Here is a 25,522-nt window from a genome sequence, read left to right on the forward strand (position 1 = left end):
AATATGGACATTTTAATGATGTTAATTCTTCCAATCCAAGGTATGTGCTTCCACTTTTTTTTATATATCTTCCTCTATTTCTTTTTTCAATGTCCTGTAGTTTTCTGCAAATAGGTCCTTCTTTGGTTAAGTTTATTCCTAGGTATCTTAATTTTTTTTCCGTGATGGTAAATGGGATTGTTTTTTCAGTTTCTCTTTCTGTGAGTTCATCATTGGTGTATAAGAATGCCATTGATTTCTTGACGTTAATTTTGTATCCTGCTACTTTGCCAAATTCACTTATTATGTCGAGTAGATTTTTGATGTAGTCTTTAGGGTTTTCTATGTATAATATCATGTCATCTGCAAATAATGACAGTTTCACTTCCTCCTATCCCATTTGCATCCCTTTTATTTGTTCTTCCTGTCTGATTGCTGTGGCTAGGACTTCCAGTACTATGTTAAATAAGAGTGGCAAAAGTGGGCATCCCTGTCTTGTTTCTGTTCTTGAAGGAAATGCTTTTAGTTTCTGCCCATTGAGTATGATGTTGGCTGTAGGTCTTTCATATATGGCCTTTATTATGTCAAGATATGATCCCTCCATTTCCACATTGCTGAGTGTTTTTATCAGAAATCAATGCTGGATTTTGTCGAATGCTTTTTCAGCATCTATTGATATAATCATGTGGTTTTTATTCTTCATTTATTTATGTGGTGTATCACATTTATTGATTTGCGAATATTGTACCAGCCTTGCATCCCTGGGATGAATCCCACTTGGTCATGGTGAATAATTTTTTTGATGTATTGCTGGATCTGATTTGCTAGTATTTTGTTCAGGATTTTTTGCATCTGTGTTCATCAAGGATATTGGCCTGTAGTTTTCGTTCGTTGTAGTGTCTTTTTCTGGTTTGGAATTAGAATTATGCTGGCCTCATAAAACAAGTTTAGAAGTCTTTCTTCTTGAATTTTTTGAAATAGTTTGAGAATGGGTGTTAGTTCTTTTTTGAATGTTCAGTAATACTCCCCCATGAAGCCATCCGGGTCTGGGCTTTTGTTTGCTGGGACAGTCTAGATTACCCCTTCAATTTCCTTAGTTGTTATTGGTCTGTTCAAGTTTTCTATCTCTTCCCAGTCCAGGTTGGGAGACTATGTGTTTCTAGAATTTGTCCATTTTGCTTAGATTGTCTAATTTGTTGCCATTTAATTGTTCATAGTAGTTGTTAATGATCTTTTGTATTTCTGTGGTGTCAGTTGTTACTTCTCTTTCATTTCTGATTTTGTGTATTTGGGTTCTCTCTCTTTGTTTCTTGGTGAGTCTAGCTAAGGGTCCATCAATCTTGTTTATCTTTTTGAGAAACCAGCTCTTTGTTTCCTTGATCCTTTGAATTGTTTTTTTGGTCTCTATGTCATTTATTTCTGCTCTGATCTTTACTATTTCCTTCCTTCTACTTGCTCTGGGGTTTTCTTTTTGTTTACTTTCTAATTCTTTAAGTTGTGAGGTTAGATAGTCTATTAGCAATTTTTCTTGTTTCTTGAGGTAGGTAGACCTGTAGTGCTATGAACTTCCCTCTCAGAACTGCTTTCGTTGCATCCCATAGATTTAGTATTTTTGTGTGTTCATTTTCATTGGTTTCCAGGAAGTTTTTAATTTCTTCCTTGATCTCTTCTGTAACCTATTCATTGTTTAATAACATGCTGTTTAGCTTCCATGTGTTCCAATGTCTTTGCATGTTCTTGTTGCAAGTGATTTCTGATTTCATGCCATTGTGATGTGAGAAGATGCTTGATATGATTTCAGTCTTCTTGAACTTGTAGAGATTTAGTTTGTGTCCTAACATGTAGTCTATCTTTGAGAATGTCCCATGTGCACTTGAGAAGAATGTGAATTCTGTAGTTTTGGGGTGTAATTCTCTTTAGATATCTATTAAGTCCATTTGGTCTAGTGTTTCATTTAGAGTCTCTGTTTCCTTGCTAATTTTTTGTCTAGAGGATCTATGCAGTTTCATCAGCGGGTTGTCGAAGTCCCCTGCTATGATTGTATTGCTGTCGATTTCTCCTTTGAAGTCCTCCAGAAGATTTTAAATATATTTTGGTGCTCCTATAATGGGTTCATATATGTTTATCAAGGTTATATTTTCCTGTTGGATAGATCCTTTCAATATAATGTAGTGGCCTTTTTTGTCTCTAGTAATGGCCTTCATTTTGAAATCTATTGCATCAGATATGAGTATTGCTACCCCAGCTTTTTTTTTCCTTTCCATTTGTTTGGAAGATAATTTCCCATCCCTTCAGTTTCAACCTATGTGAGTCTTTTGTCGTGAGGTGAGTCTCTTGTAAACAACATATATATGGGTCATGCTTTTTTATCCAGTCAGCTACTCTGTGTCTTTTTATCGGAGCATTCAGTCCATTCACATTGAAGGTGATTATTGATATGTACTTACTTATTGCCATTTTTGTTTAGTGTGGTTATATTTTTCTTCCTATTTCTTCTAATTACAGCAGTTCTTTTAACATTTCTTGCAGTGCTGGTTTAGTGCTAATGTATTCCCTTAACCTTTTTTTTTTTTTGGTCTGGGAAGCTCTTTATTTGATCTTCTGTTTTGAATGATAGCCTTGCTGGATAGAGTAGTCTTAGATTCAGATCCTTGTTTTTCATGAACTTGATTACCTCATGCCATTCCCTTCTGGCCTGTAGTGTGTGTTTTTTTTGAGAAGTCAACTGAGAGCTTTATGGGTGTTCCTTTGTAGGTAACCTGTTACTTACCTCTTGCTGCTTTTAGGATTCTGTTTGTCTTTAATTTTTGGCATTTTAATTACTATGTGTCTTGGTGTGGGCCTGTTTGAGTTCTTCCCTAGTTGAGGCTCTCTGTGCTTCTTGAACTTGAATGCCTTCTACCTTCACCAAATTAGGGAAGTTTTTGGTCACTATTTCTTCAAATATATTCTCTAACCCTTGCTCATTTTCTTCTTCTTCAGGGACTCCTCTGATGCAAATATTATTACGTTTCCAGTTGTCCCATGGTCCTCTTAAGCTGTCTTCCTGTTTTTTAATTGTCTTTTTCCTTTTGGTTTTCTGATTGTTTGATTTTTTTTTCTTCCCTGTCTTCTAATTCACTGATCTCATCCTCAGCTTCCTCTACTCTGCTGTTTAGCCCTTCCGATGTGTTTTTTATTTCTGCTATGTCATTCTTCATTACTTCTTGGTGGTTTTTAATTTCCAATCGGTTGATTTTCAATGTTTCTATGTCTTTACTCATGCTGTTGATGTCCTTACTCATGCTGTTGAGCTTCTTCAATATCATGGCTCTGAATTCTAGCTCTGTTAATTTGCTTAACTGCACCTCATTTTCTCAATTTAAGTAGAGGTCTCTTGTTCTTTCATTTGGTATTTGTTTCTTTGTTTCACCATTTTGGCTATCTCAGTGGACTTTGGAGCCTGCCAAATTTTCCCTCTGGGTGTTGGTATTCTGCTGTTTGTGGCTCCCTCTACTGGGTTTGGATGAGCATGGGCAGACCCATAGTAAACACCACTGTCAAGTCTTACTTTCCTGGGTAGAGTTGCAAGCCCAGGAATGATTCAGTTATCCTCTAGCTTTTTGCCTGGAGGGTATTAGTCGAGGTTACTTTTTGCCTGGAGGCTATTAGTTGAGGCTCTCAGTTGAATGAAAACTCCCTCAGGTGCTCAGTGTAAGGGGATTTCTTGAGGGTGGGGCAGATGCTGGTTGTTAAGGAGTCTCAATTTGCATTTCAATGGCCCACCTGGGTGGTGTTGAATCTCCGAAGGAGGGGCCACTGCCTCTCCCCAGAGCCCTGGGAAGGAGTAAGATGGCCACCGTCCTGCGTGGCTGCAACTCAGCAAAAGCTCTGAGCGCCCTCCAAATCCCGAGTGTCCCCACACAGTTTCAGTCCAGTCCACCCCTCCTCTGCCAGAGACCAAGGTGAGTGTCTGTGATTATTTTAGCATCTGTCCCAGCTCTGGGCTGTGTAATCGCTTGGGAGTGTAATCCTATGAGCGCTGCTCACAGCAATGGCTGCTGCTGTCTGTGGGCTCTCAGCCCCCCTCTCGAGTCTCTGTGATCCTACCAGGATCGAGTCAGTGTCACAAGCTGCTTTTCTGTTGCTTTTTCCCAACTATTTGTCTTTATTTTAGTTGTAATTCCTGTTTGGTCTTGGGAGATGGTCTGTGTAGCTTCTATTCACTCTGCTGCCGTTTTAGAATTCTCTTATTTTTAATATCAAAAGACCTTTCTTCATCTCCATTCACTATTTTGGTTTAGTATTTCTTCTTCTTTTTTTTATGCATTTTATCCTTTTCTCTTTTAGGAGTTTAATCAGATTAATCAGTGTGTTTTTTTTTTTTTTTTGCTTGTTTTTGCTTTTAAGATTGTTCTGCTCTTCTTTCACATCGATGTTTCTCTTTCTCTCGTCCCCCTCTGTCTCCCACTCTATCTGAAGATAAATGCAAAAATGTCCTCAGGTGAGGATAAAAAAAAATAGTAATATTGTTCTGCTCTCTGCATTGTCTCTATTTTCTCTGAATCCACGATTTTTCTGTCCATTGTCCCCCGCCTTTGCTGATTTTTGGCAGTGCGCTCATTTTGAGTGTCAGGAGCTGGTGTGCTGATTGAAATCCGTACATGTGAGCACAGCTTGTCCCTTGGTGGGTCTCACTCTGGAGTCTCCAGGTTACAGACCAGATTTTTTTGTCATGATGTGTGTATATGGAGCAAGGGGACCACTTAAAATGTTGCTATTTGAACATCTTTTTTTTTTATTCTTTGAAAAGATTTTTGGCATGTCACTTTCTGTGATATACTTTGGGTCCTATGAGGTCCTTAACTAGGAGGAAAGAACCTGTGTTTTCCCATTTTGGTTCACATCCCAGAGGGGTTGATACTCTCATTTCAGGCTTTCTGACAGCAAGAATGGGAAGGAGGCAGGAGACCTCGCCATTTGGTTTCTTTGGCAATATTATACTGTTGTGAAGGGTTAGACAAAGACTAGTAGGACTGTGCTGATGGATGAGCATGTGGTATAGGCTGGGAGGGTTGTAGCTGAGAGTGAGCCTGGGCTGCTAGGTAGGGACTTGCCAGTTCCTTACTTCTCATTCCCCTTTTCTTCATCTTCTTCTAGTTGGAGAAGATCATGTTTTGGTTATTTAGCTGGGGAAGGTTGGACTTGGTGCTCTCTCTTCTGATTGGTTCTGCAGCTGGGCAGCAGTAGGAAGTCACTTTCAATTTCTCACCAAAACAAACCCTGTTCTTCCTAATCTTTGCAGTATTGAGGGAGAAAAATATTTACACATCTGAGCAGCCATGCAGTTTGATGAAAATGATCAGTATCAACCCCGATACAAAAGTATTCCTATCTGGTGTCTATAAGGCTGAAGAGAGAAAGGGATGTAATATCGGAATGTCTTTCAGAGTTCCAAAGGAAGGAAGAAGGAAAAGGTACTGGAGTCTATGCGTGAACATCTCTGCATTCTTTGTTTAGGTCATGATTTCTAGGAAAGAAACGGTGTAAGATGCTGAGGAATTTCTGTCGAGTTCATTTGTCTGTTAAAGGATCATTTCAGAAATGGCCTGGTAGCGTTGACTTTGCGCTGGTGTTCATCAGAAACTGATTTCACCGGCACCTGGATTGTGGTGATGAAAAGAAAAGCTGTATTTTCCCAGGGCTCTGCAGTTCAAATTGTGGTTAACCAGTATTAGCTCTTATCTGATCCTCACAATCATCTCTTCAGTAGAGAGTTTGGGGAACTTAACCTGAGACCTCACAGGAGTGAGCAAAGAGTACGTACGGGACCCAACTCCAAGGTCCTGACCGTTCGTCTTGTGCCCTTTTCAACCCGCCAGTCTTCCGAAGCTCCTTGACTTGGTAAGGCTTTCGGGACAGGAAACGATTTTGCTCTATCTCAGTGAAATGCCTAACAAAGAATGATGCTGTTTTTCAAGTAGCCTCCTCTGGAGATACTATTTTTTTGATTAAAAGGACTTGACATACAATTATGTCGCTTTGAAGTTAGAAAGATAAGGAAGACGTCATTGCTGGTTTAGACACATTTTTACAGTCTCTTCGCACAGGCAGGGTGGGTGGTGGAAAGAAAGCTGGACTTTGAATCGAGTCTTATGCCAGCGACAGCACCAAATGTGTGTGACTTTCAGCAATTTTCTCACCCTCTCTGAGCCCCCACTTTCTCCTCTGTGAGATGGAAGTAATAACAACCTCCCTGCACTGTAGTAAGGCTTATTGGCAATAATAATAATTTTAGTGATAGTAACAATGACAATAAAATAGCTAAATATTACTAAGCACAGGCCAGGCACCAGTCTAAGCGCATCAGATATATTCACTCTTTTTATCTTCACGACAAAGCTATGAGACTGACACCATTGGTGTCAGGAAATCTGAGACAAGGGGAAGGCTGTGTAATTCGTCGAAGGTGACATAGTGGATAAGTGAAGAAGTCAGGGTATGAAAGAAAACATATACCATGAAGTTGGGCACACAGTTAATCTGGTTCTATGTAAGGTAATGCTTCTTCATTACATAGTGAATGTGCCAAAATTCATCAGTAGTGATGTTCTTGAATTATTCAAGTTGAAGAGCAGACTTTGAAAAATCTGCCAGTTTCACAGAAGTGACATTGTTTTTAGCGTGTCACTTTCTGTCATATACTTTGGGTCCTATGGGGTCCTTAATTAGTGAGGAAAGGACCTGTGTTTTCCAATTTTGGTTCACATCCCAAACTGTTGACTCACGACAGATAAATCTTTCCTGACTTGGGTCCTTCAGAACACAGCAGTATGATTGTGGTCACCACACTAATCTATTAGTGATTGATTAGTAAGAATACTGTTTTAATATTTTCCCCTTGAGTAAATGCCATTTCTGAAGTAGTAGATATTAAAACAGAGCTGATTTAAAGGTAGAAAAAGGATGTTTTTTTGTAATGCGAAAAGAAATGTAGTGTTTTGGTTATTCCTTGAATGTGGAGGATCAGTAGTAACAGCATTGTGGACAGCGTGGAAATCAGGTGGGGGGGGGGGGGTGTTTAGGAGGAGCTTCTTTTTCTACTCCTCTAACTTTGCATGATCTTCAAATCCTAGGATCACATAAGAGTACCTCCATTGTATCAGGATGGTGGACAGAAAAAACATTTGATATGGGCTTGCAGGTATGTGTCTTAGTATCTGTTAAGGGAGTTGTCAGTTCAGGCAGCGAACATTTAGAAATATCTTTTTATAGTGGCAGGTGGCTGCTTCATTGCTGTCAAATAAAGATGCAGAGAACAAAACCTGATGTTGATCTCATTTCTGTGAAATAGAGGTTGTGGTATTACCTATCACTTTAGCAATCAAAGCCTGTAAGTTGACAAGCTTCAGGGGTTCATATAGGATAACTAAGTTTAAAAGGAGGTGGTGAGAAGCATTTCTGAGTAATCTGCCGGGTCACAGAAATGTCGTGGCCACATGAAGCGATGTCTGACTGTGATTTGTAATAGATCAGAGCTCCGTGGAGGTAGGCCGGCTCTGCTGGTCTTTCTGTGTAGGCAGTAGGAAGGCGGAATCTCCAGCTTTGACCTTGGTGTCATGGTGACTACCTCTCACTTTTCTGACACGCTTTGGTGGTGGCCATTGTCAACTCATCCCGATCACATCAGCTCTTATCCATTTAGCATTTTAACCCGTTTTTGAAAATATTCTTGAGTTTATGTATACATGGAAGAACTTAGTCCCTGTTCACTGAGCCCGTTGCAGTGGGGAGAAAATATAAACTGGATATTTACAACACGGTGAGGCTGTGTGGGTGTCTGGCAGAGACACGGCTTGGCATTTTACTGTATTCTCTTTCGTCATACGCTCAACAAATGTTTACTGAACATCTGTGTGTCTGTAAGTAATCTAGGGACTTAGGTAAAGCAGGGAATCTGTATGTCCATTTGAAAAACAATCTCTGATAAGACCACAGGTCACTATGGGGAGAACATAAGTGCTGGAAGAATATTAAAGTAGGAATAAAAGGACAGAAATGCCAGGGTGTCAGCTTGTCTCCTACGTCTCTGAGTTAGGAACCCAGTTGCTCAGCAGAGTGATTTAGGGGTCCGCGCTTTCTGGAGGAAGCCAGGGAAGCAGCCATTTCTCTCCAGGTTAACAGGTCTGCGTGGCTACCCACAGGGGACCTTTCCAGGTGGCTTCTCATGGGGTTTCCTCAAAACAGACTGCCGGTGTGGGGTGGGGTGAGGATGCTAGATTAATGAGTTGAAATACAACCTTTGAAAGCTGCCACCTTGAGAACAATGTTTCTGAATAGTGAGAGAATTGGGAGCTTCTAAAGAAAGACTGTAACCAGATGCAAAGGACATTCTGGTGGTGGTAGCCAATGGCTACGAGAGCCTTGTGTTTTTGTGTAGTTAGGCAGGTAAATAATAAAGGTGTGGGACTTATTAACCAGAAACATGAGTAACCTCACCTAGTAGCCAAAAAAATTTTGCACCAGTATGTCAATTGCTCACACACTTAGAATAGGGCTCTTTGTACACCAGGCCCAGGAGCCGGGACATGCTAGGGCTGGCGTTTCAACCCCCATTTGAGTTGACATCCTGTGCTCTGTCTACTTCTCATTGCTTTTCTCTGAATTCCTAGCTGGTGAGCACAAGCTCCACTTTGGAATATTTATAAACCTGATTAAGATTGTCTTCATTGAGGAAAATCAAGCCAGAAACATTAGGTGAGCTTGCCAAAGACATGCAGTCATGGAGCAAAACTCTGCATTTATTTCCTGGTCTTTATTCAGCATTCTCTGCTAAGTTAGGGAACCGTCCACCGACCATCGTCACTTCTGACACCATTTGCATGTGCAGGGGTCTCCAAGACCATACTCATGTTCAATATTTTGCTAGAAGGACCCACAGAACTATTGAACGTTGTCAAACTCACAGTTATGGTTTATTAAAATCAGCCAAGGGGTGCCCTGGCCAGTTTTCTCAGTGGTTAGAGCATTGGCCTGCAGACCGAAGGGTCTTGGGTTTGATTCCCGGTCAAAGGCACATACCTGGGTTGCAGGTCCAATTCCCGGCCCTGGTTGGGGTTGTGTGGGAGGCAGCCAGTGGATGTGTCTTTCTCACATCGATGTTTCTCTCTCTCCCCCTTCCACTGTCTCTAAAAATCAATGGAAAAAGATCCTCGGGTGAGGAAAAACAACAACAACACATCAGCCAAAGGAAAAGGTGCATGGGGCAGAGTCCAGGAAAATTCCAAATGCAGAGCCGCCAGCTGTCTCACAGTGAAGTCACAGACAGTGTTGACTCTCCACTGTGACGTGTAGCACTGCGTAGAAAGTATTGCCAACCGGGGAAACTCCTCTGAGCGTGGAGGTCCATACTTTCTATTGGGATTTGGTCACATAGTCATGGTTGGCTGCTCACAGTAATCTCAAATTTCCAGCCCCTCTGGACATTGAGCTGGTACCATGTGACCCAAAGCCCCCACCCTAAATCACGCCGCTAGACTGTCTCACATGTCCCGAGGCCCCAGGTAAACAAAGACGCTTCCATCAGGCAGGACATTCCAGGGGCTCAGAGCCTGCCTCCCAGGAGCCGAGGGCAGAGAACAGACCTCTTTTGGGGCAAGGTTAAATTCCTTACTACACACCCTTACAAGCAGGATGACCCTGAGAATAGTGATAAGGATGATGACAACAGTAATTGTGATGTAACAAGAAAAGAAGAAAGAGATGCTGTTATGGGAAGAGCCACCTTGCCCTTCGATGCTTTTCTTCCAGTAATTAGTGATTGTTTTTTTTTTTTTTTTTTAAAGATGAGATGGAGGAGGTTACAGGTTTTAAAAGGCAGGGGACCTTTAAAAGGGTTGGCGTTTTTGAATGATTGATTGTGATTTTATGGCCTTTTCTTTTTTCATTAAATTCAAAATGAATGATCGTGCTTTAAAAGCCGATCAACCCTGTATTAAACACAGCTCCACATTCTCTTCTTGTGTTTAGTCTTGTCTAGACAGAAGAAAGAATATGAGTTAAGGGCAATTTAACACATGACTTCTGGATTTCTATATTTTGTAGCCAAGAGAGTCACAATGAAAACCAAATTTCAAACAGTTTGGAAATGGGTTTTTTCATTTAGATAAGACTGAGATATTTGTGGCAAATGCTAGTGTCCCTCTTTGGCAATGGGATCCTTGATGAGATTATTTTAGTTTTGTGGTGATTGTAAAGTGGGAGATTGTAATTTTGCTGAATTAACTCCATTGATTATTTTCATTGGTTGGATTATTTATGTGAATTTTATTTTATGTTGTCTGAATTGCAAGTGTATGGATTTTGAGAAACCTATTGGAAAACGAAGGAATAATTCAATGCTAGTAAGGTTGAAGATGGGAGGGCAAAGGTACTGTTCTGCATACAAATGAAGGCTAGAATTTGGGTACACAGGAAGTCAGCCAAAGACCAGTGGTCTGAATCTCTAAAGTAGATTATGGGGACTGCTCTCACCAGCAGAACGAATTCATCTTTAAATTCATATAGTCAAGAAAATAAATGGACAAAATAGTGTCAGTGGTTTTAAATTAAAGGAGATGTGTAGGGGGGATGGATCATCGAGGATGCAGTTAAGACCTTCAGGAATTTCTGTTGGCAGAAGTGATTATAATAACAGCAAGCAGAAACCCTTACCCATAACAGACTCATAAGCCTCTTTTCAGATAATGAAAAACAGGATCAGCTCTGGTGTCCCCTGTCAGCAAATGAACCTCTCCCCCCAGAGGGGAGAAATTTAATATCTTGGTGGGAAGTGATGATGGTGCCTATAGTGCTGAACACCTGTGACTGCAGGGAGCAAATCCCAGCATCACACAGGACTGGGGACACCCCCAAAGCTGTGTTCTCAGTGCTGATTCACTGCCTGCCCCTTGGGCCTCCTGGGGGACCCGAATGTTCAAACTGATAAAAGTTTACAGTGTGATTTTTAAATGCTTAGCTGGTTCTTTGGGTGAAGAGCTTTTGCCATTTGAAACCGTTTTCAGGGTTGCCATCATGTTTTAAAAGAGAGACCCACTACCCTTTCATTGCCCTCACTTATCAAAACTTTGTTGGATCTGGAAATTCTTCTTGCAGAGCATAGTGACTATAGTTAATACTGTATTGGATGTTTGAAAGTTGCTAAGAGAGTAGATCTTAAGAGTTCTCATCACAGGAGAAATATTACAACCATGTGGTGATGAATGTTAACTAGATTTATTGTGGTGATTGTGTCACCGTGTTGCTAGTGGAAATGGGGTCCATCTCTGGAGTCGCAAGAAAAGCATTTCGGGGACCCACGTGTGAGAGGACGAGATGTAGTTGTAAGATTCCTTGGAATAGAAATAAAAGACTGTCCCCAGGTTTCTGATGTCTCATCTCCATCTGTTCCGCTGTGGACCTCCAGCCTTGTCTTCTTCAAACCCAGAAGTAGGGCCGGGGTCCAGAAATTCTGTGCTGCTGGTTTGGAGCCTGTTTGGGGCCCTGGGGGCTGCTAGGCTGCATGGCTGCTGTGGAGAGAGAAGGCACAAATGAGTGAGCAAATGGAGCACTTTCTGTGTTTTGGGGGGTGGGGGGAGCCCTCCCTTTGTTGAGTTTTGATTATGTTATTTCAGGCTTTCAAACTGACTAATCTCTTGCCCAGTCCTTCAGGGTTTGTGCTGGGCCCTCCCCCTAACCAATCCCTTTTCTGGATCTTGCAGGGTTTTGTGTCCCTCATCCAATCTGATCCCTTTCCAAGGCTAGACACCTCCCCTTCATGGTCACCATATGGGCTCCTACTGCACCTGCACCCAGCAAAGAAGTTTTCCCTTTATTGTTTTATCAGTCCCTTGGTAATCCTGGCTAATGACCAGGAATGATCCTTCCTGCCAACTTCAGGGAATAAGTCCTGAGAGCGGAGGACGCAGCGGGGGAACCTGTGAGTGCTGCACCTTCCTCGTGAAGCAGGCTCAGGGCCTGACTCGGCTCCCTGGTTGATTATGCCTAATGTCTGATTCCCTCTGCTCCCTCCCTCCCTTCATATTAACTAGCTTCCCACGCTAACAATGAATATAACCTTATATGTCAATTATGTATCGAATTTAAAAAAAATTCTTCTCTTTCTTTACCCGATCACGACTTGCCTCTTTCTCATGTCATCGATTCAAGGTCAGGCTTTTTGGAAGAAGTGTCAAGTACTTACATGAAGTGTGAGAGCCGGGGACTGGGTGAAAGGGTGGAGAAGTGCAAATTGGTGATTACAAAACAGTCACGAGGAAGTGAAAAACAGCACAGAAAATATGGGCAATGATACTATAATAACTAGGTATGGGGCCAGATGGGTACATGAAGTATCATGGGATCACTTTGTAAAGTATGCAGTTTTCTAACCACTGTGCCGTACACCTGAAACTAATACAAATGCTCTTGGGGGAGAAAAGTACAAGGTGACTTGGTTTGCTGCATCTGGCAGTGAGACAGACCAGGAGCAGACAGTCCCGTGTGAATGTGCATTTTTAAGGAAATGATGCGTGCTTTGATTGGGGTGACAAAGAGGAGACAGGACACAGGAAGTGGCTGACTCATGTGAATATCGGCCTTCAGAATCCTCACCTGCTCGTTCTCCTCACTCCACCCTTTCCACTGTGTGTGTGGGGGTACTGTTTTTGGAAAAGCAGGTTGAGCGTTCAGAGTTCTGCTGTGCACACTTCAGTGGAGCTAGTGTGATCTATATCATTAACGTGGTGGGCGACAGTACCCACCGAGCAGAGCGCTAAGCATTTCTTGCAGAAGTTCTTTTGTCAGAAAATACTTCTCATCAAAGGGCTACCACATAATACCCATTTATGTCACCTTCCTAAGTGACTCGAGATGCTGAAAGAATGCCGGAGACGCGCTGGTGCACGCGGCAGTGATTCGCAAGGCCGCCGTGGTTTCCGCCTCTCCTCCTTTCGGACGGAGCATCTACCTGGAAGCATTGCAGGCTCCTCGGCGAGAGGAACAGATGACCGCTCTGAGCGTCTAGGGAAGGTTCCCAGACGCCTGGCTCTGGCGATAATTACAAAACGGCTGTCCATCTGCCGCTTCCTGCTCAGGACAGAGAGGGTGGGAGGGGATAGGAGCTGAAAGCCACAGGGCCCAGGAGGGATCGAGGGACGAGAGCTCTGAGTGTGGCCACTGTGATGTCATGCCCTTTGAGGGCCACATGGCTGAAACTCCAGAGCGAGGAAGGACCTTGTGCAATCACAGTGGCTGCCAGGTCCCCTCGGAAACCCGCTTTGGCTTTTTCCTTTCTTAGAAGTCTTTCGTAAGTCAGATGGCTGAATATTATATAAAATCAAATTTCCAAGGTTACTAGACATGTTTATTTTCTTTCTACTGCTGTTCTGATCTCTCAGGTGTGTGTGCTTTGAATTCTTTATCTGACAAGTTGCTTTCTTCCATTTCCTGTAGTTCCTTTTCTGGTGATTCTTCTTTTTCTTTTCTTTGGGTGTTGTTTCTTTGTCTCCCCCTCTGGTAGCTCTAGACCCGGTGAGGGGTGTTGGGATGTGTAGGCGGCTCACTGTGTGTCAAATAAGGCTGCTGTGCCTCCAGACTGTTCTGGTGCGTGGTGCCTTTTGCCTGCTGTGGGTCCTGGAGGACTGACTACTGGGGCTGGTATTGGTCTGTCCTGGTAAGTGCTGCTGCTGTGTCGTGTGGGCCCCTCTGAAGCTGTGTTCCCTGCTGAGCTTGTGCCACCTACAGCTGTGTTGTCAGGCCCTGCTGGAGCCGCACTCTCTGCCAGCACCGTGGGCAGCTGGGTCGCACAGGCCCCGCTGGAGCCCCGGCTCCCCGCAGATCTTGTGGGCAGCTGTGTTGCACAAGCCCTGATGGAGCCCCAGGTTTTGCCGCTGGTGTCTGGGGATCTCTGCTGCCTGGTGGGGCTCAGCTCCTGCTCAGCCTCTGTTAAAGCTTTTGGGGATGGGTCTCAGCTGCTGGTCTGTGCTTCTGTTGCCTGGAGATGGATGTCTGCTCTGGAGCCTCTGTTGCTGGGGGTATATCTCGACTCTGATAGGGCTGCTACTGTAGGGGATGGTGCTGGGCCCCCAGCCCTTTGCGGCTTCCACCGCCGGCACCTTGACAGCTCTACTACTGCGCCCTGGTCATGGTAGCAGCTGGCTGCTCCTCGTCCACAGCTCAGGAACCTTCTGCTCCACGTTTCTGCACTGCATGAGTTTGCCCGTCCACACTCATGTCCACTCACACTCTCTCATGCACTCGCCCTCCCTCCGGTCCTGCCCGCTGCTGTCTTCACCTAGAGTGTTATATTTTTTACAAAACTTGTTTTTGTCTTATATCTATGTCTACGAGGTTGCTATAACTATGTTGGGTCACATGTAATATTTTAGTGTTTTAGTTTGTTATTTTAGTTGAAAGCCACTGATCTAGGTGCTGGTAGTGCCCATATTTATGCATTCAGCCATGAGCTGAAACCCAAAGTCATATTTATCTGTCCTCCTGACGTCTCCCCTCATATGTCGAGTAGGCATCTCACATCTGTAAACTTTTTTCCCTCCAGTTATTCCCCCGTCTCAGCAGATGCCACCATCTTTCTTCTGTGGTTCTTCAGCGAGGGTCCTTAATTCCCTTCTTTCCTGTCCCTGCTCCCCACTGCACTCTGCCCACGCGTCCTGCCCACCAACAAGGTCTTTTGGCTCTGCTTCTGAAATGGATCCCAAATCTGTCCACTGATTTCCATTTCAGTTTCCATCAACTTGAACCCGAGCCACTGGCATCCCTTGCCTGACAACAGCAACAGCCCCAAGCTGATCTCTGTCCCCTTGTCTTTGTAAAATCCACCCTCCACACAACAGCCAAAGGGATCTTTTAAAAACCCAAACCAGGCGACATTCTTCTCCTTCAAAGCTGCTGGCGGCTTTCCATCGCTCCAAGGATGACCTCTCGTCATCTAATGGTGGCCAGCAAGTCCCTGGCGACCTGGCCCGAGCTGCTCCGCCGCGGCTCCCACTGAGCACCTCCACGCTGGCCCCCACCGCGCTCACCTTGGCTTTCCCTACCCCGCTTTGGAAGGAAACATGTTACTCATATAGGATGTTCTTGAGTAATAGAAACCAAGAGCTATCAATCAGTGTCTATTAGAGATTCTGAAATTTTCTTTGTGGATCATCTGTAATCAACACAATCTTTCTGTTGCAAGTGGTGGTGTCAAGTTTCTATCTGGAAAATAAATATTGATCTTGCTATTTTTTAACTTACTCAGCAGAGCATCTCATTATGCAAACTTAACAGTTTAAAATATACACAGTAGACTATATGGTTATAGACAAAGGTTATGTTAATATAAAATTTAAAATGAGACTTTTATTAATATTAATATGTCATAAGTACAAGATGAGTTGTTTACTTTAACTTTCTAATAACTGAGATTTATATACATCATAGTCAGTGTTTTGAAAAAATTTGATTTTGATTTAAATTACCAAATTACTCTTGCCCTGAAGAAAGGTCTGTAGTATAGGTTACATTATTCCTTATATAATTTTAGACTTTAGTTTTATAATGATCTATATGAAAAACATTATTAAAATAGTGAAGAAAAGTTACCAGACTTATTAACAAGATAAATGATAGGGTCTGTAATTTTGACTTTTACTTAAGAGAGAGACAGAGAGCGGGAGGGAGGAAATGTACACTCGGATGCTGGAACTTTTTGCAGCAGTCAGTTGAATAACAGATTCCCAAACCCAGGACATTGAAATTGCATGTGCAGCATACTATGTATTGCTGAAATCACATGGTAAAAGGGGCACCAGAAAATGCATGTAACCTTTCAGAATGGAAACTGACTCTAAGTGGGAAAATTTGGCGTTATCTTATCCTAGGAAATTCTTTCAATTATTCACATGGCTTTCATTCTGTTCGAGTTCAGAAATAAAACTTGGTGGTGATTAAAATGTCTCTGTCCTTTGACCCGCTTCTGGATTGCTGTCCGAAGAGAATAATCCAATTGCAGGCAAAGACCAATGCACAAATATGTTAACTGTGGCATTGTTTATAATTTTGAAAAGCCAGGAACCAACCCAACATCCACTGATGAAGGGATTAAGCAGATTGTAGAAAAGCCATACAATAAAGGACTGTATAACCATTAAAATTAATTTCTAGAAAGACAATTTAATGTTGTGGGGAAAAGCTTTGACATAATGCTAAGGTGGGGGGGGTGTAATTGTACAGTATAATCTTAATTAGGTAGAAAATACTTTCCACGGAAGAAAATGTGTTAATAAAGTGATTCATCCTGAGGAGTAATTGTTGCTGGTTTGTATTTTTCACATTTTTCTAGGACAAGCTCATAAGACTTTTAAAATAGCAACAAGATTATTGAAAAAGGAAATGAGAGTGTCTAGTAGAGTATGAAATATTCAGGCTGTTGTGTTTTAGTGCTTTAGTGCCGGAGAGTAGGTGCAGGCATCGTTAGGCGGGGCTCTGGGGCAGGCATTGTAATTGGCTCAGGAGATTGCCTGGAGCTGTTTGCAAGAGGCTCCCAGGGAGGAAGGATTCTTAGCGATTTTGCTCAGTTCGATTTTGCTCAGTTCTACCGTTCACTGGCTGTCACTTGTTGATCAGAAAGTCTGACCGGCTGTCAGCTTTGTCTCTGACAAAACAGATAGGAAGACAAAGTAATTGTGATCTAATAAATGTGACCTATTTGGTAGCCAAATATTTTGTGTGTGTGAGCACCAGCTGTGAGTTTTATTTCATAGCAAGTAATGCAGCCTATGTGCACACTGGTTTCTCTTCCAAGTTCTTTAACTGCTGAAATTGCCCTTAGAGAGACTACAAACATTGTAAAATGTGTTTCATTACTAATTTATTACATTTTCCTGTCAATTGTTACCAAATATTTTTAAACATGAGGCAACAATGAAAAATTCCTGATGGTATAAACGTTCAAGATTGTTCTTCAGTCTTTGGGTTCTCATCCAAGAATCATGGAATCACTTTAGTGGGTCTCTCCCAACATTACCTTGTAAGTGAAATTAGAACACGTAGAAAATATAGAGTACGTTGTATATAGTAAGTATTCGTTCTTTAAATTTTCATTTCAGGTGTGTGTTTATATGTACTAGATTATAAATGTAAAATCCGTGTGTGTGTTTAAAACTATGATTTGCAGTCAAAAAAGTCAAAAGACTCTTGTGATCTAGACCACTGGTTCTCAGTAAGCTCCCAGGACCAGCAGCATAGGTATCACCTGGGAGCTGGTTACAAATGCAGATTCTCAGGCCCCACCCCAGATCTACTGAGTCAGACACTCTGGCGGTGGGCCCAGCACTCTGTGGTTTAGTGAGGCCCCCTGGTGATTCTGGAGCACACTCAAATTCAAGAGCCACTGGTCCAGCCTTGCCTTTCCAGGTGTGTTCCGGAGAGAATGCTGGCAACACCTGGCAGCTGGCTGGAAATGCAGAACCTCAAGCCCCAGCCTGAACCTACCAAGTCAGAATCTGCAGGCTTCCCAGTGATTTGTTTTTTTAATTATTTTTATTACAGATGTTTCTCCTTTTTCCCCCATTGACACCCTCCTCCCAATCCCCCCCACCCGCCCCTTCCCAGCTTTGTTGTCTATGTCCATTGGTTACACATACATGCATATCTGTAGTTTATCTCTTCCCTTCTCCCCCACCCCCTCTTCTGAGGTTTGTCAGTCTGTACCCTACTTCTATGTCTCTGGGTCTATTTTGCTCATCAGTTTGTTTTGTTCATTATATTCCATTAAATAAGGGAGATCATGTGATATTTGTCTTTCTCTGCTTGGCTTGTTTTGCTTAGGATAATATTCTCTAGGTCCCTCCATGTTGTCTCAAATGATAAGAGATCTTTCTTTCTTATAGCTGCATAGTACTCCATTGTGTATATGTACCACAGCTTTTTTATCCACTCATGTATTGATGGACACTTGGGCTGTTTCCAGATCTTGGCTATTGTAAATAGTGCTGCTATGAACATGGGGGTACTTATATTCTTTCTGATTGGTGTTTCAGGCTTTTTAGGGTATATTCCTAGAAGTGGGATCACTGGGCCAAATGGCAGTTCAATTTTTAACTTTTTGAGGTAACACCATAGTGTTTTCAATAGTGGCTGCACTAGTCTGCATTCCCACCAGCAGTGCACTAGAGTCCCCTTTTCTCCACACCCTCGCCAGCACTTGTTTCCCCAGTGATTTGTATGCTTGTATTAAAGGTTTATTAAAGGTGTGGAAGGTTTGTTCTGGCCGGTTTTGCTCAGCGGTTAGAGCGTCAGCCCATGGACCAATGAGTCACAGGTTCAATTCTGGTCAAGGACACGTACCTCAGTTGCAGTTCATCCCAGCCCTGGTCGGGTCTTGCAGGAGGCAACCAGTCACTGTGGCTCTATCACATCGATGTTTCTCTCTGTCTCTCTCTCTCTCCTTTCCTCCCACACTGTCTAATGATAAATAGAAAAATATCCTCCGGTGAGGAACTGAAAAATAAAAGGTGTGGAAGGTTTGATCTAAACCACATATATCTTCAGGGGCCAAGTAGACAATATCAATGAAGGTAGCCTGGTGTTCTTTCCAGAATACAGACCATCCCTGACTGATTATGATTTTTTTCAAATTATGATTTTTTTACTTTACGATGGTAGGAAAGTGATGCTTATTTAGTAGAAACTGTACTTTGAATTTTGATATTCTCCTGATTAGGAATAAGCATTGTGATACTCTCTCATGATGCTGGACAGTAGCACCAAGATGACTTGGCCCATCGGTAGCTAATGTCAGTGCGCACATGTGAGGTAGGCCAGGCTAAGCTATGGTCTTCTGTGGGTTAGGTGTATTCATCGCATTTTTGACTTACTGTATGTTCAACATAAACCCATTGTACATCAAGGAGCACCTGTACAGCAATTAGAGTGCACTGTGGTGTGAAATTTAAGCACTCTTCATTTGTTTAAAAATTTCCTGTCTTGTACCACTTGGGGTCAATACATCCAAACTAACTCATCGACCAAGGTCGGCTTCAATTGACATCCGTTACTTCAAGCAAATATTAAGCCCAAATTTTAATAGAGTGACCCCCTCATATTAACTTCTTCTGATCTCTTTCAGGAATTTATCAAGGAGCTGCTCTCTCGGATAAGAGGCATGAGGAAACTGAGCCCCCCACAGAAGAAGTCTGTGTAATTCTGCCTGGAGACCAAGGAAGGGCCCTGGGACTTGGGATTCACAAGGACTTTTATCAAAGAATAGTTGTCCCTATGAGAAACTTTTTTTTGGGGGGGGGGGCGGGCGGGCAGAATCTAGTACACATTTACTCAAGAGCTTTCCTTTTCTGTTTTTAAAGGTTTTGTTAATGTACTATTTTAATAGCAAAGATATTACCACTCTGGTTTCAGCCCAGTGACTATCAAAACAGGCAGACATCCAAGGATGGGCTGGGCCAGGCAGTATTTTCTTCGAGAAACTCGATGTTTATGACCTAATTATACAGGGATGATGGTGGTTGTTATTTTTTAAGCTAGTTTGGTAATGCTTTTTTCTTAAGTTGTACGTTTGACTCAGATGTGGAATTTCTCGTGCTTGTATATATCTACACACGGCGGAGTTACAGTGTAGCTGTGAGTTTTATTTCACATGGAGGAAATGAACTTGTGGTGGCCCTCACGGGGGGGTCACAGCAGTGTTTGCAGGAGGCCACTTAGAAACGCCTCGTGAGTGCTGCTGACTTCCAGCTTCCACTTTACACACCAAAGTGAAAGAATTTAGTGTATCGTTATTTAAATGAGCTACACTACAGAAATGTTGAGTTGGTCAAGGGCTTAATTTATGGACTTTATATTATTTCATTAATTGGGATGCTTTGCCAGGTCATGTACGTATTGCCTCGTTTGTGGTATTTTAAAGTTTTACAAACCCTTCGTGGGAAGAACTGCCGGGTCTCTGGAGAAGGGCCTATGCTGTCTGAGCAGTGTTTTGCAGCGGAAAACGGAAGCACTGTGTAGCAATTAATTCTCTGCTTCCACCCAACTCCGGTGGTTCTTCTCTCTCCATGAAAGCAGGTCATAATGAAGTCAGCAGATTATGTCTCCTCCTCCTTAGAGGTGGGCCCTGGTCTCTTCTGTGCCTGAGTGCTGAGCAGGGGCGAGGTGGGAGGGCCTCACCTTCTCTCAGGAAGGTCGGTGAAGGAGCGCTGGGCGGCGTGGAGCGTGGAGATGGCATCTCTGGTTCCTTTCAGCGGCGTATGGTGAGGACTCTGGCTCCTGGCCCCAAGTCTGCACCCTGAGCCCCTTGCTTGGAGCTGGGCCTGGGGCACCTGCCCTGCCTCTCTGTTACACACCAGCTCCTTGGAGGAGGCTCAAAAGTCAGATGGACATGGGTGGGGTTAAAGGTCAGAGTAGAAACCCCTCCTTCCAGGAGGCCCCGCTGCCCCCCCCCCCCCAGAGGCCCCACCTACAGTGAGATGTCTCTGGGAGGCCCTGTCAGGGCACAGGGGTCCGGCATTTTATATCAAGGGTGCTCTGAACATATTTTATTTTTTAAAAGAACTATGTTTGTGAATTTTATGTATACTGGCAAGCTTTGGAAAATGTATTTAATTTTGTAATGTTTACCAATGATTTCTTTACAAGCTATTTACTCAAATAAATGGAGCTGCTTACAACTCTGCTCACACGTTGGCCTCACAAAACACGTTCGCACGCTGATGTTGCTTTGTCAGGTGCTCTGGAGGAGGGCTCAGAGCCTCCGTGTCTGGGTCCCTCCCAGCCATTGGATCCCGGCTCTCTCCTGATGCAAGTGGAGGAGCTGGAGCACATTCCACCTTGAGAAGGAAGCAGATGATGAGCTCTGTCACCTAACGCCACGTTTCTCTGAACCTAGCCCTGCTGTGAAGTGACGCAGGACAGTATACACTTGATCATGTTTATATTTTTAATTCAGTGTCACAATCGCTGGGAGATCATTTTTCATGGGTCGCTCATGTTTATGCATGCTTGTGAGTGGAGACTACCGTATTGGAAAACTGCTTTCCAGTATGTTTGTATGTATAGCGAGCAGCCTTGGAAGATAGAGTGTCTCCCTCTAAAGCAGCGATTTTCAACTGGTGTGTTGTGGCACACTGGTGTGACACAAGAATTTTTAAAACATGCGTGGGCCATGGCACCAGTTATAAATCACTGCTAAAGCGAAAAGCAGGTGAGCGTGCCACCCGTTACAAAGATGAGGGTTCCCCAAGTCCAGAGTTCTTCCTCCTGTAATGTAACCCACAGCATGTGCAGCTGTCACCTAGCCTTTGCAACCCCCTCTGGGGACTGGGACTTGAGAAATCAATGCCAGAATATGCTACTATTTTTTTCTGTGGGTAATAAATTATACTTTTTTTCTGACCCAGGATTGTTCGGTCTTCCACAGACAGCTTGCGTGACACTGTTGCAGGCAACCTGGTCAGCTTGTAGTAGGGTCAGATCTCAAAGTCTGCACATGTATTGACAATGGCCAATCTTCTTGGTCTCTTTCAGTATTACTTTTATCATTGTTGTAGCTAGGAAATCTGTTCTATATTTAGAACCTAACTTGACTAAGCATTTTCAGCTATTAGGGTCAGAAGTTTCCCTTAAAGGGACCCACACCTGGAAATGGTTGTTCTATGGACAGAAATTACTTTCCCAAAAGCCACTTTCTGTCTTCCTCCTTGTTAGCAACAAAAAGGGAGTGCAGCCTGGTGGGGATCAGGGAAAATGGGTGATGGGAGAGAGACAAAGCTAATTTACAGAAAAATGACACCCTACAGTGAGGTGGAGAAGACAAGCAAATGGCAGTTCTTGCTACGTATCTTTCTCTTTAAAATATGTACCTAAATAATATGAGTAGCACATTATCACTTGCCATTTTGAAGTTTCTAAATTAAACTCTGAAAGCAGATTTGAAACTGATTTGTTTGTGGCATCACAGTCTATCCAGTGGTAGCTGAAACCAAAAATAGAAAATGAGCTCATGGAATATCTGGTGTTACCAGATTGCTTCTTATCAGGTTGAAAAGTGATCTCTAGCCTTGGCTGGTTTGGCTCAGCAGTTAGAGCGTCGGCCTGCGGCCCAGAGAGACCTGGGTTCAGGTCTTGCTAAGGGCACATGCCTCAGTTGCAGTTTGTCCCCGGCCCTGGTTGGGTCGTGCGGGTGGCAGCCACGCGATGTGTCCCTTTCACGTCGATGTTTCTCTTTCTCTCTTCCTCTCTCTCTCCCTCCCACTCTATCTGAACAAAAAATGGAAAATTTTCGAGTGAAGATAAAAAAAAAAGTGATCTCTATAAAGTGTGTCCCTCACACACCCTTCTGGGTCACAAGTTGCTTGTGAGTGATTTACCACCTGGTTTTTCTATCGTTAGTGACAAGTGCTGATTAGATTTATAAAAGGGGGACTCAAACCCTCTTTCTGATGACTCATAGAAAGGGGATAAATAAGATCATTTATCTTTTAAAAAATATTTTATAGCACTTAGCACAGCACCTGACTTTTTGGCTATAATTCAAGCATAGGGGACCAACGTTACAGTCTATCCCATAGGCTGCTATTGTTTCACAGACGACCCCCCAAATCTTAGGGAAGTGCATCTTTCTGAAACTCGTGATGACTTAGTAAAACCTCTCAAACTGTTAGAAAAAAATGGCATAGTCTTTTTTTTTTTTTTTTTTTTTAATGTTATTTCTGTTACAAGCATTTGCGCTCCTTTTTGAGCTGAGAACTCCATGTCTATATATTTCAGCTAGGAGTTTTTTTATTTTTAATCCTCACCCGAGGATATTTTTCCATTTATCTTTAGATAGAGTGGGAGAGGGAGAAACATTGATGTGAGAGGGACACATCCAGTGGCTGCCTCCCGCACGACCCCAACCTCAGCCAGGGATGAACTGCAACGGAGATACGTGCCCTTAGCTGGAATCGAACCTGCGACTCTGGTCCACAGGCTGATGCTCTTCTGCTGAGCCAAACAGGCTAGGGCAAGCTAGGAGTTTTGTTTGTTTGTTTGTTTGTTTGTTTTATGATAAACCTTGTTTTATTTTTATTTTTTTATTATTAATTAATTAATTTATTTTTGTTACAGATGTTTCTCCTTTTTCCCCCACTGATTCCCCCTTCCCCGCCCTCCCCGCCCTGACCCCAGCTTTGTGGTCCATGTCCACTGTTCATGCATTCATGCATACAAGTTCTGTGGTTTATCTCTTCCCCACCACCGCCTCTTCTGGGGACTGTCAGTCTGTACCCCACCTCCACGTCTCTGGGACTACCCCATTCTTCAGACTGTTATGTTCATTATATTCCACAAATAAGTGAGATCATGTGATACTTGTCTTTCTCTGCTTGGCTTGTTTCGCTTAGGATAATACTTTCCAGGTCCCTCCATGTTGTCTCAAAGGATAAGGGATCTTTCTTTCTTACAAGCTAGGAGTTCTTAAAGCTACAGCTCAGGTAGGCTTCAGGGGGTCCCCACAACCTCAGAAACTGCAGGACAGACAGATCCCCCGCAGAGCCACAGAGAGAATGTGTGCTGAGGAGAGAGTTCCAGAAAGAGAGAGACGGGAGTGGCAGAGCGAAAAGCACAGAGATGCATGAACTTTTGGGGAGGTTCTCAAACGCTCGTACCTAAAACAGGTGAAGAGCTAGGCCCGGAACTTCGTAGGCTGCACCAGGCAGGAAGCCAGGGTTGCCCATGTCCCAAAATAGTTGGGGACAAGCCCATCCCCTCCCCACACTCAGACCTCCCCGATGGGATTTCCTGGCCGCCTTCCTTCCCACCTCATTTCCAGATGTTCCGCTGTGCTGAATCTCTTCCATGGATGGCAGCTTCTCTGAGACACTGCCCAGGAGCAGGTGACAGCCTGCCCGGCAGGGAAACCTGGACTGGGGCTCCTCACACACTCAACATGGGCTTGCTCAGGAGGTGGCTGTCTTGTCTCTTTTCTCTTTTGCTTTCGGTGATGGGTTCTGCCCAGGGGGTCTCATGATCACAGGCTGATTGTGGAGCTCTGAGTCCCACACGGTCAGCTTCACAGGTCAGCTTCAATTGCCAGTGCCCTTTGCCTAACGGGTGCACACCGGATGCTGAAAGTGACAGACCACGCTGTGGGCATTCTTTTGTCATTACATAGGTCTGCAAAGAAAAAATGCTATTGTGTTATATATGAGCTTGGAATTTAAAGTCCGTGAAACACCGTATAACTTCTAGGTGGATTCGAGCCTTTAATTGCTCTTTTTGCACATGTTTTATGGAGACCCGTCTCATCCAAAGTGCTTCTCTGTAATTTATGATCTTTGTGTGCAGGAAACAAGAAAGATACTTTTAAATATGTTTTTATTGATTTTAGAGAGAGAAACATTCATGAGAGAGAAACATCGATTGGCTACCGACTGCATGCCCCTTACTGGGGATCTAGCCTGCAACCCTGGCATGTGCCTCGACTGGAAACGGAACCGGCGACCTCTCAGTGCGTGGGACGATGCTCAACCAACTGAGCCACACTGGCCAGGGCCCCAAAGATACTTTTTCGTGCCACTACACAAATAGGCTGCACCTTGAGCACCAGGAATAGAAATTGGCCCTCTATAAGCACTCACTCAACCCCCCCCCCCCCAGGCTAAGAATGACTCACTAGCCATACAATGAACCAGACAAAGGCAGTTTCTAATGAACTCCAGAGCCTGAAGGCAGAAACCCTTTAAAAATGGAAATTCCCATTTTGTTGCCAACAACAAATTTAATGTTCGTACAGTGATGATCGTCCAGGGAAAAACAAGCAGAAATGAAGGGGTTTAAACACCATAACCCATCATTAATCCGATCACCTCCCTCAGATACTGACTTCATTACTGAGGGGGTCATTATTTTTGTGTTGTCAGAGTTCTAGGGAAAAGTCCTTGAGGGTTATTCATTGGTAATTGGGAAAGTCGGTGTTAATGTCTGCTGTGGATTAGCAAAGAATGTTTTATGACCAACCATTAGTTCAGATGCTTATATTGAATTGGCCCAAGTTGGAAGTTTCATTGGTTTTCCACTCAAGGCTTCATAAAAGCTTTTAAATGACCTGTGGCTGTCAGAGGGAATTGTCTGCTTAAGAAGGTGGCCGAAGCTTGCCACTGTACCGCACTCCAGGTTTGTGCAAGAACGCTGCTCCCTCTGCCCTACACTTCTGCTTTAAAGTGGGCCCTTGGAGCCCAGCCACGGTGCCCCTGATTTAAAAGACAGTCCCATAGGAAAAAGCGTAGACTGTTATGAATGGCGGAGTCCACAGGCACCTACCAGGATGAGGTTTCTGCAGCCCCAGGGTTAAGAACGCGTGCTATCCTTTTCCTACCAACCCACACCCCTGCCCAAGTTTCGGGGGGGGGGGGGAGACCGAGACCACAACCAGACATTCATCCTCCTTCAAGTTAATCAGCACACGCTCCTGGGGGCGTCTTAAGCTTTGATCATCTTTGCTTTTGTCAGATTCCCTGCCGAGGAGGAGGGTTGG

At 43.5% G+C, this 25,522-nt stretch overlaps 1 protein-coding gene across 1 annotated transcript in view; it reads left to right on the forward strand.

The window, feature by feature from the left end:
• Positions 1 to 19,268, forward strand: part of PPP1R14C (protein phosphatase 1 regulatory inhibitor subunit 14C) — a 75,855-nt gene extending 56,587 nt beyond the window's left edge. The window contains exon 4 of the mRNA XM_036249303.1: positions 19,127 to 19,268. Within this exon, the coding sequence (XP_036105196.1) occupies positions 19,127 to 19,201 (75 nt within the window). The 3' untranslated portion in view covers positions 19,202 to 19,268. The remainder of the gene's footprint in view (positions 1 to 19,126) is intronic.
• Positions 19,269 to 25,522: the final 6,254 nt, after the last annotated feature.

This window comes from Molossus molossus, unplaced genomic scaffold, assembly GCF_014108415.1.
Source record: "Molossus molossus isolate mMolMol1 unplaced genomic scaffold, mMolMol1.p scaffold_m16_p_8, whole genome shotgun sequence".
Taxonomy (NCBI): domain Eukaryota; kingdom Metazoa; phylum Chordata; class Mammalia; order Chiroptera; family Molossidae; genus Molossus; species Molossus molossus.